At 53.0% G+C, this 15,446-nt stretch overlaps 1 protein-coding gene across 5 annotated transcripts in view; it reads right to left on the bottom strand.

The window, feature by feature from the left end:
• Positions 1-407: 407 nt before the first annotated feature.
• The window catches only part of Il34 (interleukin 34), a 66,792-nt gene continuing 51,753 nt past the window's right edge, over positions 408-15,446 (bottom strand). For 2 of the 5 annotated variants that reach the window (XM_005403487.2, XM_005403488.2), the window contains exons 2-8: positions 12,063-12,474; positions 6,577-6,695; positions 6,246-6,390; positions 5,786-5,863; positions 5,447-5,608; positions 1,389-1,524; positions 888-977 (exon numbers count right to left, since the gene is read on the bottom strand). In XM_005403487.2, coding sequence (XP_005403544.1) covers positions 974-977; positions 1,389-1,524; positions 5,447-5,608; positions 5,786-5,863; positions 6,246-6,390; positions 6,577-6,695; positions 12,063-12,090 — 672 coding nt within the window. In that variant the 5' untranslated portion in view covers positions 12,091-12,474 and the 3' untranslated portion in view covers positions 888-973. Of the gene's footprint in view, positions 978-1,384; positions 1,525-5,446; positions 5,609-5,785; positions 5,864-6,245; positions 6,391-6,576; positions 6,696-12,062; positions 12,475-15,446 lie in introns of those variants that run through there. The other 3 variants (XM_005403492.2, XM_013503873.1, XM_013503872.1) reach the window with 3 other exon arrangements.

Below are 15,446 nucleotides of genomic sequence, written 5' to 3'. Positions count from 1 at the left end.
ACCCCTGCAGCCTGGCCTTGATCATCCCAGACCCCGGGGGCTCTGAGCCCCCGGGTCTCACCGGCGCAGGGACAGGCGTAGCCAGGGCTCCAGCCAGGACCTGGGACTTTGAGGTGTCCACTCAGCCCCTGCTGGGGGCTCTCTGGGCAGCCAGGGAAAGTGAGAGATCGCCAACGTCATTGTCATTGCTCTGACTCCCCCAAAGATGCCCCTCAGGCCTGCTGAGGTGCCACGGGCTGGGACAGGGTTGGGAGGAACTTGACCCTCGAATGTCCCTGGGTAACGCTCCATCCACTCCAAGTGCGGATGCTGACCACCAGCCCGGGGCTGGGCCAGCCACACTGCTCATCTCACCACTTGCCCTTGGCTGACCGAGTTCACCATGGCAGATGCAAAGCAAGCCAAACCAAACCAAAACAAGCAGGTGTTTAATAGAAAAAACTAGAATAGCATCCATTGTGGCAAGATGTGGCATTTGGCTCCACCCTTAGTGCCACCTGGCTGGGAAGCCACCATGAGTCCTGGAGTCCTACGTGGTCCCCACCTCTCTGCCTGCTGCCTGGAAGCGCAGCTCTGGCTGCAGTGACCACGGTACTCTCCAGCACCACCTGCAGCCAGGGGCCCGCAGCCCCCACCACGCCGTGGGTGACAGAGTCAGGTCGGAAGGCAGAAGCTGAGCCCAGCTTTGGCTCAGGACTTCTCCAAAAGGTGTGCATCTCAGGCCCGGCCCAGCTCCTGGGACAAGTCAGGAGTGCCCACACAGGGTCAGCATACGGGTGGCTCAGGCTGAGAGACCTCAGCTCTGGGCCCTGACTTGGGGTCCGGCGCTTAAGCCCAGGAAGCCAGGCAGGAGGTGGGGGGCGTCTAAGGTGGCGGGTACAACAGGGCGGCAGAGCACTGCAGCGAGGGCTCTGGATGGTGGGGCTGAGGACCTGGCACCTCACAGTCCTGCCAGGTTAGGATGGGGCTTCGCTTACCTGTAAGAGATAAAGGGAAAAAAAGAGGCTCCAGGGGACATGAAGGACCAGCCTCCAGCCAGCCTAGTCACTTTTTTTTTTTTTTACATTACTGGGGATTGAACCCAGGAAGTGCTGAGTTACTACCTCCCCAGGCCTTTTTTAATTTTTATTTTGAGACAGGGTCTTGCTAAGTTCCCCCGGGCTGGCTTTGAGTTTGTGATCCTGCTTCAGCCTCCCAAATAGCTGGGACTGTAGGCGTGCACCATGGTACCCACAAGCCACTCATTCTTTCTGGTCTATATTCAGGGCCATCTCGGCTTCCAGAAGGGGCCTGACACTCTGGAGAACAGAGCGTATCTCCTGAGGGTGCTGACGGGCCCAGACACTGGTCTTCTGCCACCCCAGCCCCACCCGCTGGAAGCTCCTTACAGCAAGAACAGTACAGCAGCTCCATGACCCGGAAGCAGTTGTCCAGCAGGGCTTTGGGCTTCACCAGCTTCAGGCTCAGGCCTGGGGTACTGAGGACAGACAATACAGCTTCTACTTGGGGGCTGATCTCCACATCCTGGAAAGGAGGAAACCATCAGGACTAGTGACAGATGGGAGTCACACCACACAAGAATGATGGGGTCATTTGGCCCGTGCTACCCCAGACTTGCAGTGCAGGAGCCTGTGAGCTATGTCTCACCTCTCTGGCCTGCAGGGCAGGTTCAGTTTGTTTGTTTGTTTGTTTATTTTAGAAACAGAGTCTAGAAAAATCACAACAATCCTCCTGCCTTAGCCACCTGAGTGTTAGGATTGTAGGCATGCGCCACCACACCTAGCTCTCGTTTATTGTTTTGTGACAAGGTCTCACTAAATTGTCCGGGGGAGCTCAAACTTGCTACTTGCGTCAACCTCCCAACTGCTGGGATTATAGGCATGTGCCACTGCACCTCGCCAGTGTGTGCTTTAAACCTCCCAGGTTGGGTTCATTTGTTACAGCACTCTAGGAAAAGCCAAGCAGAATTACCATGTGACACAGCAACCTCACTCCTCCTGCTATCCTCCTACCTCAGCCTCCCAGAGATCAGGGGCCAATGGGTGAATTTTGAAAATATGCAAAGTGCAAAGCACCAGATACAAAAGGGACAAATACTGCATGATTCCACTTCTATGCAGTACCAAGAAGAGGCAAATATATGGTGACCAAAAGCAGATTACAGGTTACTAGGGGTGCAGAGAGGTAGAGAATGGGGAGTGAATGCTTCATGGGTAGTTTCCATTGGAGTAAGGGAAGGTTCTAGAAATGGGCAGATACTGGGTTAATAATATCCCTTAGTTATTGTGGGTTGATCAGGTCCACAATCTCCTGAATGGGTGTATGGTGAAGGCTAAATAAAAGGAGGCAAATGGAATGATTTCAGGGCTCCAGGAGGATCAAAGCCCTCTCACAGAATTTGAGATTCTCTTAGGGCTAAGACCAAGACCTTTTCTGGGTGACCCATATTTATTTGGTTATCAGAAGGGAGGGGAGTTCTCAAGAAGGGTGGAATCACTGAAGGACTTCTCCAGGTAAGGTATTAAATTAATCCTTAATAAGGATTAAGTTAATGCACCCAGCAGTGAGATGCCTGAGGCTATAGTCTTTATCTAGTTGAGACTGGATCCAGGTGTCCTTAGCTGTGCTCTTGTCTTATCCTTTGAGGCTTTCTGGCTTCACCCACCATTACAGGTTTTAGTAGGGATTAGTGACTCACAGAGGTTCACTTACTCTGAGTCCATTGCCCACTTCCAGACAAATGGCCTAGGCTTTAGACAGATTCACACGTAAACATCAAAAGCCAATTGGTTAATTTAAGTCCTGCTCGGGGCTGCTTCATAGTGGTCTCCATCAGGCAGATGTAATGGCTGCCTGACGCTGTGAATATAATTAGCACCACTAAGTTGTACAATTTAAAAGTGGTCAAACGGCAGGTTTTATATTGTAAAGCGTGCTCCCTCGCAGCACAGCCCCTGTGGTCTCTATCTAGAATCTTCTTCATGGGTTTTTTTCTTTTTTTTTTTTTTTTTTTTTTGAGACAGGGTCTCACTATGCAGTTCCTGCTGGCTTTGAGCTCACTTTGTAGCCCAGGCTGGTCTCAAACTTGCAACGATCCTCCTGCCTCAGCCTCCCGAGTGCTGGGATTACAGGTGTGGACTACCACGCCTGGCTCTTTCTTTGTGTTTATTTTCTAAAGGAAATTTAAGAAAGGAGGGATGTGTAAGACCAGAACAATGTGGACCCAGAATCCAGGTATCTCTAAGTAGATGGGGACATAAAATTCAACTGTGGAACCAGTCCACAACTACCATAGGTTCCATTTCAAACTTCATTCCCAGCACTTCTTACAACTGATGGATCTGCCAGGGCATGGAGGCACAGCCTATGATCCAAGCATTCCTGGAGGCTGAGACAGGAAGATTACAAGTTCAAGCCTAGCCTGGGAAACTTAGGGATTTAGTGAGACCCTGTCTCAAAATTTAAAAAGGACAAGGATGCAGTTCCATAAAAAGGGCCTGGGTTCAATCCCCAGTGTTGGAACATATATTTAAAAAAAAACAAGTGATGAATCTGAAGCCCAGGGGTGAAGCAATAGCTGGAAACAGCTGTCACCCACATCCCAGGCCAGACCTCCCACACTGTATGAGCACTGAGAGATTTACAAGCAAAGGAAACCCAAAGGGTGGCTTTTCTGTATGTGCATTCCACCTTAAAAACTAGGTCACAGACTATTCAGTGTCAGAAGAGAGATGTAAGCCAAGCATGACAGTGCGCATGTGTAATCCCAGCGCTCAGGAGGCTGAGCCAGGAGGGTCACTGTAAGTTTGAGCCCAGCCTGGGCTATACAGTGAGTTCAAGGCCAGTCTGTCTTATAAAATGAGGGGAGAAAAAGAAAGGAGGAGAAGGAGGAAGAAAAAGAAGGAAAGAAGGAAAGAAAGAAAGAAAGAAAGAAAGAAAGAAGAAAGAGAAAGAAAGAAAGAAAGAAAGAAAGAAAGAAAGAAAGAAAGAAAGAAAGAAAGAAAAAGAAAAGAAAGAAAGAAAAGGATGAGGAGGGGAAGGAGGAAGACAAGGAAGAGGAGGAAGAGAAGGAAGAAGAAGAAGGAGAAGGAGAAGAAGACGAGAGATTTAAAGCTGGCTATAGGGCTTGGGTATAGCTCAGAAATTCAGTGTCCAGCACCGAAAATAAGAACAAAAATAAAAATAAGCTAGCTACGTCTGAATAATAAAAGAACCCCATGTGCACTACTTTAATCGAGAGGGCAGCCCTTGTCAGGCAGGGTGAAGGGCCAATATCCCTCTTTTCTGCTCCCACATATTTGTTTTCAGCCAGAAATGCTCTTGAGAAAAAGACAAGGGCAGAAATGTCCCCTCCACACCCCAACACCCCCTCCCCAGGCTCATTTTGCCTGGGCACCCATCTTGCCTATGACCACAAGCCACCAAGGTGCAGGCTGGGCCTCTCGGCCTCTGCGGGGATGGAGGCAGCTCCTTCCGGGCTGTAGGGCTGGGCTGGTCATAGGCAGCTGCAAAAACAGCTGCTGCTCCCTGAGCTCTTTCATCCTCCGACACTCACAGTTGGTGCCGGACGCTCAGGGCCTGGTGGGTAGATGACGGCAGGCAACTGGCAGAGCCTGGCAGCAGGTGGCCCCAGGCAGGTGCGCACCAAGGGTCTCAGGAGGGCTGGCAGGGACAGGTGGCCTTCCTGGGGATGATGAAAATTCTGCCGCCTTACTTTTTAGTATGACTTGGGCTTTATAGAGGACATCTCCTCAAAGCGTTAGATCAACCCTGGTGTGTAGAAAGGAACTTCTTTTTTTTTTTAAATTAACTCAACTCATAGTCATTAAGGGTCACACCCCCTGTTGGAGCTCTCTGGGTTTTGACAAATGCACGTTGTCCTGGGCCCCCTGTTAACAAGTTATACAGAATAATTTCACTGCCCTAGAAAATCCCTTGCCGTGCTTCACCTAGTCTTCCTCCCTACAAAGGAGCCCCATTTCTCGGACGTAGAAAAATTCCTCCGGGCCTGGTGGCACACTCTGGGAGGCTGAGGCAGGAGGACTTCAAGTTCCAGCCCAGCTGGGGCACTTTAGTCACTTAGCAATACCGTTTCAAACAAACAAACAAAAAAGGTCTGATGAGATCGTTCAGTACAAAGCCCCTGGGTTCAATCCAAAAGAAAGAGAAAGCAAAGAAAAAGAAAAGAAAGAAAAAAAGAAATTCAGAGGCTCACGTGACCTGCTCAGCAGGGCCCAGAGCGCTGGGCGAAGCCGGGAACAGCCCCAGGTTCCCCTGCCTGCCCACATGAGTCCCACGTTTCCCTGCCTGCCCACATGCTCCGCTCCTTCAGGTTCCCTTTTCGAACCCCTCCCCTCTCCCCGCGCCTCGGGGCCCCCGGGCAGGCTCCTGTGCTCCTCGCTGGCCTCCCAGCCCCCGACACCCGCAGATGCGCTGCACAGCTCACCGCGAGGCTCCGCTGCACGTTCAGCAGCAGCGTCTGGACCTCCTCCAGGTACCGCCAGGACGGGTGGCCCTCGAGCAGCACCGCCTGCACCGACTCGGTGGCGCTGAGACTCACCAAGACCCACAGATAGCGCAGCTCCTGCTCGCTCACCCGGCTCCTCTGCTGAGGGGAGAAGAGTCCTGGAACCCGCAGACACGGCCTACAGACCGTGACCGCCCAACCCCGCAAAGGAGCCCCATAGGCACCCACTGTGGCAAGCCTGGGCTGGGGCAAGGGCAGGGACGGGGCCGCCGGGGGTCGTGGGGCAGGGGGCTCCCGGGCCTGGGCGGGGGCCCTCACCAGCCTGGTGATGTTGGCGATTCTGAGCACCCCCTCGTAAGGCACGCTGATCCGGTAGTTGATGGGGAAGTAGTGTTTCTAGGAGAGACGCAACAAACCATGACATCAGAGGCAGACACGGCTTACACGGCCCCCAGCCCCGGGTGATGCCGAGCCCAGGGATGGCAGCGGGGCCCTCTAGGGAGGAGACACCCTGGCTCCCAACCGGACCGAAGACAGTCACAGTCACAGGCCAAGTGAAACCAACGATCACCACCTCCCCGGTGAGGCCTAAGTCCAGGCCCAAGCTGAGGCCCCACTATAGTCAAGGACACGGCGTCTGGGTAGGGGGTGTGCTGTCAAGCTTACTGTGATGGACACCAAACTCTGTGGACACCAAAACCCAACCCGCTGTACAATGCAGGTGGGTGGATTCTGTGGAATGAGTTATCTCTTAAGAAAACCATTTTTAGAAGCAGACCTATAGAGCCAACTCTCGGAGAAGAGCCAAACATCTCGATTTGTCGGTCTGTGTCTCTGCCAGGAATAAGTGCCTGGGATTCACAAGAAGTCGCTGCAGTCCACTCTGGCAACCTAAGGTCAGGCCTGGGAGCGGGGCCGGGGTTCTGGGAGACAGCAGAAGGGGACAGAGTGCAGACTGGATGTGTGGTTAGGGGTTGGGGCATGGTGGACAGTGAGCGGTGGTGACTTGGGGCTGACACAGGCCAGGGAGGCCCTCAGCGTCCAGGGCCCTGCACCAGGTGAGCTGTTGGGCCTGGGAACGGGGACACGGCCGCTGCGCATGTGGTTACCATGTACTGAAGCCGGTTCCTGTACCGCAGCTTGTCCCGCAGGAAGCCGGTGACGGCGCACTCCTTATTCTGGGTCAGACCCTCGTTCCCCAAGGGCACACCAAGGAGGATCCCAAGATCTGTGGACCACACCCATCGAGAGCTCGTGAGCACCAGGCACCGTGGCCCCACCACACCAGTGTGCAAGCCGTACCCACTCTCATCCATTTCCTTGGGTTCTGAGTACTCATGGGCAAGGTGGCGGCAGGAGCAGAGCCCCGGGGAGCCTGCCCACCTAATGCTTTGTACCCAGTGCTTTCCCAGGCCTGGGGCCCAGACCAGCAAGGACAGGCAGTCATGAGCAGTCCCCATGGTGACCCATGTCTACCCCACAGGTCCACTGGGAAGCACGGCTGGTCTCCAGCCTTCCCCCAGCTCCCGCCCCAGGGCACAGGCTCAGTCTCCCTTTCAAGGCAACCTCAGCCCCTCCTCTAGGACATGGACTTTTCCATCCAGAGACCCAGATGTGGATTCTAGTTCCAATTCTAAAAGTGACTCTAATGACCTAAAGTACTCTCCCCCCTGCTCTGTCTGACATCCTCCTGATCACGCCAGTGGCCCACAGCGCTTTCTGTTTTGGTGGCTGTGGGATGATGCTAAGCAGATCTCACACAGGCTGAACCTGCAACCAATAAGCTGCCTTTACCGCAAGGGGTCACTGTAACCTCAAAAACAACCTTGATGATCTCCACTGCTCTGGACAGAAAAAATATCTGACTCTGCAATAAATATGAGTAGGGGTTAAGTGGATCAGAGCAGAAAGAACAGAACATAAAAAGGAAAGATGTATGAAAAGATCAAACTCACTAATAAAAGAAAGAAATTCACATTAAAACAATTAGCTGGGCACGGTGGCACCTGCTGCAGTCCTGGCCTCTGAAGACATGAAGGAAGGAAAGTCACACATTGGAGCCCAGCCTGCACAACTGAGCGAGCCCATGTCTCAAAATAAAAAATAAAAAGTGCTGGGGGTGTAGCTCGGTGATAGAGAACTTGCCTAGCTCACCCAAGGCCCTGGGTTCAAGCCCCAATACCATTAAAAAAATTAGATGCCATTTTTTTTATCTATCGAAATGGAAAGGTTTTTGTGCGTTTGTTTTGTTTTATTAATATCTGATGCTGGCCAAGTAGTGAAGCAGGCATTCTCATCCTAGAAAGCAATTTGGCAAGTTTTGTTATTAACAAATTTAATCAAGGCCACACCCTTTGGCCCACTAAACTCATAAATTGGAAGGAAAACAAGAAAGAGAGTAATAACCACAGTATTTATGGATAAAGACTTACTGCTACAGCATTATTTTATAATAGTGAAAATCTGTAAGTGGCCAAGACATTACGTATGAGTGAATGTGGCCAATAAAAATCACATTTTCAAGGAATGATATGTTTATGTGATGAGAAAAATACTTAAAATATGCTTAGTGACATGTTTAAAAAGCATGATCCAAGCTGGGCGTGGTGGCGCACGCCTGTAATCCCAGCACTCAGGAGGCTGAGGCAGGAAGATCATTGTGAGTTCGAGGCCAGCCTGGGCTACAAAGTGAGTTCAAGACCAGTCTGTACTGCATGGTGAGATCCTGTCTCAAACAAACAAAAAAAATTAAAAATAAATAAATAAAAATAAAAAGCATGATCCAGCGGTGTGGAGCGGCACACTCCTGTGACGCCAGCACTCTGGGAGGCTGAGGCAAGAGCACTGCAAGTTCAAGCCCAGTCTAGGCAACTTAGTGACTTAGCAAGACCTTGTTTCAAAATTTAAAAATTTATAAAAGGGGCAGTAGGAGTGCTGAGGCCTTGGGTTCAACATCCAGTATTGAGGGGCTGGGGATTTAGCTCAGTGGCACAGCGCCTGCCTGGCAAGCGCAACATCATGAGTTCAATTCCCGGTACCAGAAAAAAAAAAAAAAAAATCCAGTATTGAGGAAAACAATAAAAAATAAAAGCATGACCTGATACTATCCACATACATAGCAGGCTTTGAATTTTGTTCCTTGTTTCCATGAGTTTGAGTGAAAAGTGTTGTAGAAAGCAATGTACCAGGTCTCTGTGGGAGTTTATGTTCTTTACATTTTGCTGGGCAGTTTTTACTCTCTATAACCAATATCTACTCATATTCTTACTGTCAGAAGTAGTAAATATCCTCATATGTTTTGGTTTGGTTTCTGCAAAAGTAGCCAGGCAGGCTGAGGCACCACCCTGACCCATCCTCATAACGAGTAGGAATTACTAATTAGACTTTCCCCCACTCACTGCCTGGCAACTTGGAAGCATTTGTCCCTCATCCTGCTGGCCTGGCCACTTTACCTGGTAGGTCACCTTCTTTCCTCCCCTAGCCTCACCCTCCTTGGATCCTGCCACCCCGGGGCCTTTGCACCTGCTGGGACACCTCACAGAGCATCTTCCTTACCCCTGAGCCCTGTGTGAGCTGCAGCTGCCTGCCCTTCCCTTTCACAGAATCTTAACAACCACGCTTTTGCAAGGTTTCAAACTGGCAGTAATCTGTGTTGACTTCCCCATCCCCATGCACCTGACACAGTAGTGGGCCTGAGGAACAGACCAGCACAAGTCTGTCCCTCTTTGACATCACCGCTTTCTGTCTCAAAATCATAAAGCCTCTCCACCTGGCACCCGCCCGTGGAGGTCAAGATGGTTCCTGCACCTGGGGCTTTTGCTCCCGTTCTGCTTGGCCCTGCCTAGCCTGTCCCCTCACACTCTTTCAGTGTCCCACTGGGACTCCTTCCCCCAAGCCCAGGGCCTCCTCTGCTTGTAGCAGCAGCCCCAACCTGTCTCAGCACCACGTCTAGTCCATTCATTACCTGGCCAGGCCATTAACCCTTGCGTGAATCCCTAATGCTGGTACCCACAGTGTGGTCTCCCTAGCTGAGCACTGCACGCCTGCATTTCCGGGTTCACCTGTAGCTCATTTGGCTCTCATGGGGAGCTGTCTGAGGTCCCAATAGTCCAGTCCTGCCCACAGTCTTTGATCCAGCAGGTCTGGGGTAGGGCCAGAGAATGTGCCTCTAGGACAAATTTCCAGATGAAATTGTGACCACTGGTCCCGGGACACACTTCAGGGACCGCAGACCAGGGCCGGGGTGGGGTGTAGCTCAGCGATGCAGTGATTGCCCAGGAGGCACCAGGCCTTGGGTGCAGCCCTCAGTGTCGCAAACAAAACAAAACAAAGCCACAGACCTAGAGTAACTGGTATCCCCAGGTCTATACCTGACCCACAGAGATTCCAGAGAAATTCAAATTTCCGTCGGATTGAAAAAGAATATTTCTAAATTGGGTGTGGTGATGTGTGGCTATAATCCTAGCACTCAGGAAACCTAAGCCAGGAGGATTTCAAGTTTGAGGTCATCCTGGGCTACATCCAGACTGTCTTAACCCCTCCACACACACACATACACACACACACAATAAAATAAAATAAATACAATTAAAGGAGTGTTCCTGTCTACACCGGGTGCGGCAGTCACTGAAGGCTGTGCACTCCATCTCCATCCAAGTCCTACTCTGGAAACGGTGTCTCTCCAGAGCCTTCAGGACCTGCCGGCTGTGCAGCCTCAAGACGGGCTGGGTCTTCAGTGCCCACTTCACCTCAGCCTGGCCGAGGTGGGTGCATTATTGTCCCAGGAAAGCCTGGGGCCGGCACACTTGGAGTCGGCAGCTGGGCCACCGTTTCTCATTTTCTGCTTCTTTTCTGCTGCCTCCACCGGGAGAAATGGGGGACCGGGCAGGAACAGGACAGTCAAAACCTCCAGTGCATGACCACCTGTCACCTTGGGACCCATACAGCCAAGCGCGCTCCTGACCCTGGTGAGGAGGCCCTTCCGCCTCTCTCCCTCCAGTGATGAGAAGCAGCAAGGCAGAAGTGGCGGCTGAAGAAAGATCCGTGTAAGGTGCTCCCTTCCTGGCTCCCTGGCCTGGGTGGTGGTGAGTAGAAGGGGCGATCCGCGCCCTCCCCAAGGTGGCCTTCTGTGCAGTGACCAATGAGGCGTGTCACCCCACCCTCATGCATTCCCCCCAGTTGGTATCCACTGGAAACTCAGAGTATGACCTTATTTGGGAATAGGGTCTTTGCAGATGTCACTGAGGGAAGGATCTCCAGATGAAAACATCCACAGCCCTAACTCCAGTGACTGGTGTCCTGGTAAGAAGAGGGGACACAGAGATACACAGAGGGAAAGGCCGGCCAAAGACAGAGACAAACAGCGCTGACGCGGCCGAGGAACACCACGAGCCACCTGCAGCTGGAGGCGACAGAAGGAGCCTCCCCAGAGCCTTGGGAGGGCGCATGCCTGGCCCACACCCCGATTTCACATCTCAGGGCCCTGGTCGGTGAGAGCACATTCTGTTGTCCTGAGCCACCCAGTTTGCCCTGCACCCCCAGCTGGTCCTGGCCCAGCCCTGAGAGCCGCCTCCTGGGGCTCTCCTGCCTCTCACTGCCCCTCCGCCTGCATTCCCCCAGCCCAGACGGAGACCTCCAACCGTGCCCCCGCCCGGCCCCAGCGCTCACTGCCATCTCTGGCACTCTCTGCTCAGCCTTCCAGGCCTCAGCCACCCAATCTACTCAGGCTCTGTGGCCTGGCCGCTGCCAGCCCCACCGCTGAGCCTCTGCCCATGCTGTCACCAACGCTGCGTCTGCCTCGATGGACGCTGCCTGGCCTGGGGGCACTCACCCGCACTTGCTTCCCCCGCTCCTCAACACCAGGAAACCCACCGGCTCACTCCTGGGCACCTAGCTCCAAGCCAGCCGCACTCTCAGTGGGCCCTGGGCGGCCCAGAGAAATGTGTTCACTCAGAGTTAGTGCTACTGGGTCTTGGGGTCTGCAAGGCGCGCGGTGTAGCCTCCCACCCGGCAGGCCCAGCCGCTCTCCAATTCCTTTCTTTTTTATTCCTGTGCTCATTTTAACTTACTTTTCTTTTTATAGACAGCACTGTTATCTTCATGCCTTTCCGTTTTATTCTGTCACAAAGGGAGGGCTTGAGGGGAGGTGACCATTTCTCCAGGCTCCTGGAGGCATGTGTCCCACCTGTCCTGGGTCCCTGGTCCCTGATCCCTGGTCCCTAGTCCCTACCCACCCCCACGGGCCACACCCAGGGAGAACAGAACTCTCCCCTCTGCCACCTCCGCCCCACCGTGCTCCCCAGTGCCAGTGTGTCTGCAGGGGTGACACGATGCCACCGCAGAGGCTCCCCACTCTGTAGCCATGACCGCACCCTCCCAGCCCGGGCGCATGCCCAGCTTGCCTTTCCGAGCTTGGGGTCAGTGGCAGGCAGGGCAAAGGGTAGCCATAGAGTCCCTGTCCCCAAGGCCGCCTGCATGGAGGCTAGAAGCATCTCAACTTCTCACCATCAAGAACACCCTGGTTGCCATGGCTACAGCAGAGCCTGCTCTGGCCCAAGGCCTCCCAGGGAAGGTCTCCAGGGACCCCAGTACTCACAGAGCAGACAGGTGAGTCCCCGGGGCATGGTGGTGCACTGGGTCCCCTGAGAGCAGAGGCGCTGTCCCCAGCCGTGTGTGCAAAGGCCTGAGCGGTGCCTACATGGCCTCGGGTCAGCAAAGGTGGCCACCAGTCCAGGAAGAGCTGGCCAGGAGGAGGTGCCGGACAGCAGGCAGAGGGCGGATCCTCCTGGGCACAGCTGCCCTATCTGCCCGGCAGGGCGGAGGACAGCCTGGGGGTGGCGGCTCCCAGTCCCATCGCAGCCCAGGAGCTGGTGCCAGCCGGTGGCCTCGGGGTCTTCCTTCCCGAGGAAGAGGAAGAGCGGCGTCCCCAGCAGGTCCCTCAGAATCTCAGGCTGGGTGGCGCTTTCTCTGATTTCCCCGACTGCAGCTGCTCAGTGTGAAGTCTGGCTCTGGAAAAAGAAGGAGGAGAGAAACCGATTATGTAAGAGCTGTGCTGCCACTCAGCCATCAGCCAGACGCAGAGGACCCGCCACACTGCTGCCTGCACCCGGACACCCTGCCCCGGCTGCCGGCCACACAGGCGCACACTCGAGACACGACTTCAGGACACGGGAAAGGCTGCCCTAGCCAGGAGCGAGTTACGATGACACTGGCTGGCTGGAAGCCTCAGGCGGGAGCAAGAGCAAACCAAGGATGCACAGGCGGTGGGCGCGCAGCCCAGAGGCTGCCTGAACGAGGTGACACCAGGTGAAGCCGGGAGGGACTCAGGCTGCAGGTAAGATGGAGAAGCACTAGACGATCCACCCTCCACTCATCTCCAGATAAGGTCTCCTCCTCAAATCGGTCCCAAGGCGTCTCCCCTGCCAGGTGCAGTTCTGATTGTCTAGTTACCTTTGCATTCCAGATAAACACTTCTAGTGTAGTTGTGTCATGAATTATTTTTAGCATAAGTATGTCCCAAATATTATGTGGGGTATACTTATGCTAAAAAATTATTCACTGATGCTAGGCATGGTGGTGTAAAGGCTGAAGCAAGAGAATCACTGAGAGTTCAAGGCCAGCTTGAGCTACATAGTGAGTTCAAGGCCAGCCTGAACTATATACAGAGGTCTGTCTCAAAAACAAAACAAGTGCTGGGCATAGTGGCACACGCCTGCAATCCCAGCACTCGGGAGGCTGAGACAGGAGGATTGTTGCGAGTTCGAGACCAGCCTGGGCTACAAAGTGAGCTCAAGGCCAGCCTGAACTGCACAGCAAGACCCTATCTCAAAAATTCAAAAAAACCCCAAAAACCTATGCATCGTTTATCTGCTATTCCATGTCAATTGGATATAATATATATGTAATATATGATATCTAATATAGGTAACATACATTTCATATATATATGTATATATCCAGGTTTGGTAACCGTATGATAATACGGGGGTCCTTGGGGCTCTCTTCCTGAGCTCACTATGTTCTAGACCCAGGGCCAAGGCCTTTATATCCATTAAATCCTCAACACTATTTAATGAGACCATAAAAGGCTTTTTAATCAGTGAGGAAATTGAAGCCCAGAAAGGTTGCAAGCACACAGCTTGTAAGAAGTGTGACAGGATTTCGGGCTCGTTGTCATTCTGGAAAGTCAACCCTCCTGAGAGCCCAGTGTTCTCACAGTCATCCCATCTGTTGCTCGCTGGGCTCTGTGAGGTACAAAATATTGCCACCATTTTGTAGATGAGGCTGGGCTGGCCAGCAGTGGAGCCTGCGCTAAGCCTCAGTGTCTGACTGGGCTCTCGTCTGTCCCCTTGAGCCCCTGGCTCTCCTGCGGTCTGGGGAACGGCCATAGGTCGAGGGTGTGAGAGGAACCAGGCAGGATTTGGGGGCTGCTCCCACAGAATGAACCGGAAGTGCTTCCCCTTGGGCCAGGACGAGGCTTGCTAGATGCCCAAGGCCCTGGGTCCATCCCCAGCCCCTGGAAGCTGCCCTGCCAACAGTATCCACTGCAAACACTACTCTTTCAGCTGTCGAATTTTTTTTCAGGTTTATTGAGGTATAATTTACAGACAGAAAATTCACCTTTGTTCCCATGCACAATTCTAAGAATTCTGACAAATGCATAAAACCATGGAACCATGATAGTAATCAAGGCAGAAACCATTTCCATGCGCCCGGAGAGACCCCCCAGGGCCACTCCGGCATGAACATCTCCTGCCCAGCCCTAAGCAGGGCCGTCTGGTTTCCAGCCAGTACTTTTCCCACCTGTGCCACCTGTCCCACACTGACAGGCACACAGCCTTCCACCCCTCATGCCCGCCCCTCGGCCTGGGCACTTGGGGCTCTGCCCAGTCGTCCCACGTGTCAGCTGTCCCCTCCTAGCCCTTGCTGAGCAACAATCCACTGTGTAGATGGACCATTGTTTATCTACCCACCTGCAAGGCATCTGGGTTGTGCCCAGCTCTTGATGATAATAAACGAAGCCACCACAAGCCTCGGCACCCAGGTTTCCGTGAGGACGGAAGATTCCCCCTCTCAGGCCCATCTGTAACTGTGAGTCATGCCCCTCGGCTTGGAACTCCCCACACACAGGGCACACTCAGGGCCAGCCGCCCTGCCAGCCCCACAGCCCCCCACGGCCTCCGCGGGCACCAGCACTGAACCCTATTGCGCATCGTGACTGCTGATCCCTGATAAACCACGCATGCGCACACCAGAGCAGGGGTCACCTTCATTCGCCTGTATCAAGTCTTGAACCTGGGCACCATCTGGGGTCCACCCGGAGCCCTATAGAAATGGGGGCAGTGGGAGAAGGCCAAAGAGGCCACTGAGGTTGCCTGGTGACAGAAGCCAAAGCTGGGGTGGGGGCACAAGAAACCAGGCCCCTGGCAGAGGCCTGTGACAGACAGGGACCAAAGGACTCAGGGCCCCTCCCAGGCAAGTGAGGCCTGACTAGGAGCCCGTGAGCTTTCTTTTTGTTCAATGAAAACACAAAACAAAATTTCATAACAAAACAATTACAGAATAACAGTAGCTAACACAGTGCATCATACTCTTAAAAGAATGGTCCAAATGTTACTCAGTAGAAATCATAGACAAAAGAAAACTTCTTTTTGTTTTTTGTTTTGTTTTGTGTTTTGTTCTTTTGAGATAAGGTCCTGTTATGTAGACCAGGCTGTCCTCAAACTCACAGCCATCCTCCTGCCTCAGACTCCCCAGTGCTGGGATTATAGGCATGCACCATCATACCCAGCAAAGAAGATTTACAAAGCAGAAACAAACAGGGCCAGGAGTGGTGGTTCATGTCTGTAATCCCAACACTTGGGAGGCTGAGGCAGGAGGATTGCTATGAGTTTGAGGCCAGCCTGGGCTACATAGTGAGTTCAAAACCAGCCTGAGCTACAGCCTGAAATATTATGTGTGTGTGTGTGTGTGTATATAT

This window comes from Chinchilla lanigera, unplaced genomic scaffold, assembly GCF_000276665.1.
Source record: "Chinchilla lanigera isolate Chin_1 unplaced genomic scaffold, ChiLan1.0 scaffold00083, whole genome shotgun sequence".
Classification (NCBI taxonomy): domain Eukaryota; kingdom Metazoa; phylum Chordata; class Mammalia; order Rodentia; family Chinchillidae; genus Chinchilla; species Chinchilla lanigera.
Note: the sequence above shows the minus strand (reverse complement) of the source record. Positions and strands in the feature narration are given on the sequence as shown.